At 51.3% G+C, this 2,141-nt stretch overlaps 1 protein-coding gene across 1 annotated transcript in view; it reads left to right on the top strand.

The window, feature by feature from the left end:
• The first annotated feature begins 1,419 nt into the window (after positions 1–1,419).
• The window catches only part of BRWD3 (bromodomain and WD repeat domain containing 3), a 148,316-nt gene continuing 147,594 nt past the window's right edge, over positions 1,420–2,141 (top strand). The window contains 3 exon segments of the mRNA XM_012664071.1: positions 1,420–1,466; positions 1,595–1,653; positions 1,858–1,887. Coding sequence (XP_012519525.1) covers positions 1,436–1,466; positions 1,595–1,653; positions 1,858–1,887 — 120 coding nt within the window. The 5' untranslated portion in view covers positions 1,420–1,435.

The raw sequence follows: 2,141 nt of genomic DNA on the forward strand, positions 1-2,141 counted from the left end.
GAAACCAAATTCCTAAGAATACAGCCCTAAATTTATAAGGTGAGCCCTCACACTTAAATATTTCAATGTTAATAATACATGCAATGTGACTAGCATTTATAGTCTTATCGGGTTCAGCTTCTATTAATTCTTTTGGTCAAGGCATGGGGTGGCAACAGGATGTTAAGGGAAGGTAGGCAAGGAAAGGAGCCAGTTTACTACATCTGTGTCAGTTATTATACCAACCCTTTGATCACCGAAGATTTCAGTAACTAAATATAGAAAGTCAGTGATGTACTGACTTGGAGTTGTATATTAAACAAACGAAATGTAGTCTCAAAACCTGTACAAAATTGCCTTGTATAGACATAAGCAATAATATATAAAAATCCTTGGTTAATGTAAAGCACTTTGGCAGTATTAAAAAAACCAATAGAAAATTATCCTGTAGGAATGGAATGGGATAGACACAGCATGCATTAAACTTCAGAAGGAGTAAAATGCTTTATGGCTGAGTGCAAAGTTCTCATGCAATATTTATCGGAATGAGGGACATTTTAAGTGGTCTTCTTCTGTAATTATATAAGCCCCTTACTCAGGATTGTTAAGTACAGCATTTTCATTTGGTACAGAAAATCATTTTAAAGAGAAACAAGTAGGAGCTCCTTTTCCTCCCTCAGGCATAAAACCCTTTAACCGGCTAGCTTCCATTCCGTGTAGGAGAGAAAAAACAAACAAAAAACAAAACTGCTTTGGTACCCAGAGGAAAACAAGGAAAGTAACTGAGTCCAGTAAGCACCTCACAAGTTCCTCAAGATCACCCCAGACGGAAGGGTCCCCGGCCGGAAAAAGTCGGATTGTCCTCACAGGAAGGGCAAGCCACTCTGGAGCTTGCGGACGCGAACGCCACCACAGAGTTCTAAAGCTGTTGCCAGAGCGCCGGCCGTCAATTAGCTCCTCCCCCTACTTCCTAGCGGTAGCTAGGCAACCGTTGGCCCTCTGGAAGAGCTGAGGCCCGGCCACTGCGTTAGTGCCTCTGGCGGCGAACAGCGAGCACTGCAGGACCCTCTCATGGTTTTTACCCTCCCCTCTCTCCACCCCCTTTTCTCCCCGCCCACCCCGTCGCCACTTCGGCTCCTCCCTCTTCTTCTCTCTCTCTCTCTCTCTCCTCTCTCTGTCTCTCTCTCTCTCTCTCTCACTCACTCACTCTCTCTCTCTCTCTCTCTCTCTCTCTCTCTCTCTCTCTTCCTCCTCCGCCTCCTCAGCTCTTGGGCTAGAATATCTATGGGTCGAAACGTGATGCGATGAATCCGAGAGAGACCGAAACTGGGACGAGGAGTGCGGCGGAAGCGGCGGGACTCCCGGGCATGGGGGCTTCACCACAATAGAGGCAGCGCCCCCACCCGCCCCCGCCAGCCCCTCTGGAGAGAAACCCCCAAACCCCCTCGGGAAAAGGATGGCGGCGGCACCTACCCAGATCGAAGCCGGTGGGTAGCTGTGTCCGGGGGGGCTAAGGGTGTGGGGGCTTAGCGCGACTGCTGTCAATTTCTTTTGAAAAAGCTTCTATTTCTCTTCTTTGCCTCCTTCTCAACCTCTTTTCCCCCCTCTTCCTCAGAGCTGTATTACCTGATCGCTAGGTTCTTGCAGTCCGGACCCTGCAACAAATCCGCTCAGGTGAGGGGGAGAAGGAGATCTGGGAGTCGTGGGGGAATGGTCCCAATGGGGAAATCGAGGCAGTGGGGTGAACAGTTCCTCTGAGGGTGAGGGAAAGGCCGGCCCTGACGAGTCCTACGGTCAGCGGCTGGGTTTTAAGTGGGGAGGGAGGAATGGGTTGATGGCCCGAGCTGCTCCTCATATTCGTGTTTCCCTTTTGCTCAGGTGCTAGTGCAGGAGCTCGAGGAGCATCAGGTACGGAGCCCCTTCGGGAAGGGGTGGGGAGGGTTGGGGTGAGACTGGAGGAAGGGGAGGGCAAGTCAGGGGCGGAGGACAGGGGCCGGGAGGGAGGCTTCGATCTGGGAGCCCATAGCTGTTGTCACCGGGGTGAACCGGTTTCTTCCCTCAAAAGGGGCGGACAACGCTGGGGTCTTAACTCGCCCCCTCTTTATGCTTGTGGAAGCGTTTTTTCAGGATTTCCTCCTCCTCTGCCGCCCTCCCCGCCCCCC

This window comes from Propithecus coquereli, unplaced genomic scaffold (genome assembly GCF_000956105.1).
Source record: "Propithecus coquereli isolate 6110/MARCELLA unplaced genomic scaffold, Pcoq_1.0 Scaffold86, whole genome shotgun sequence".
NCBI classification, from domain to species: Eukaryota; Metazoa; Chordata; class Mammalia; order Primates; family Indriidae; genus Propithecus; species Propithecus coquereli.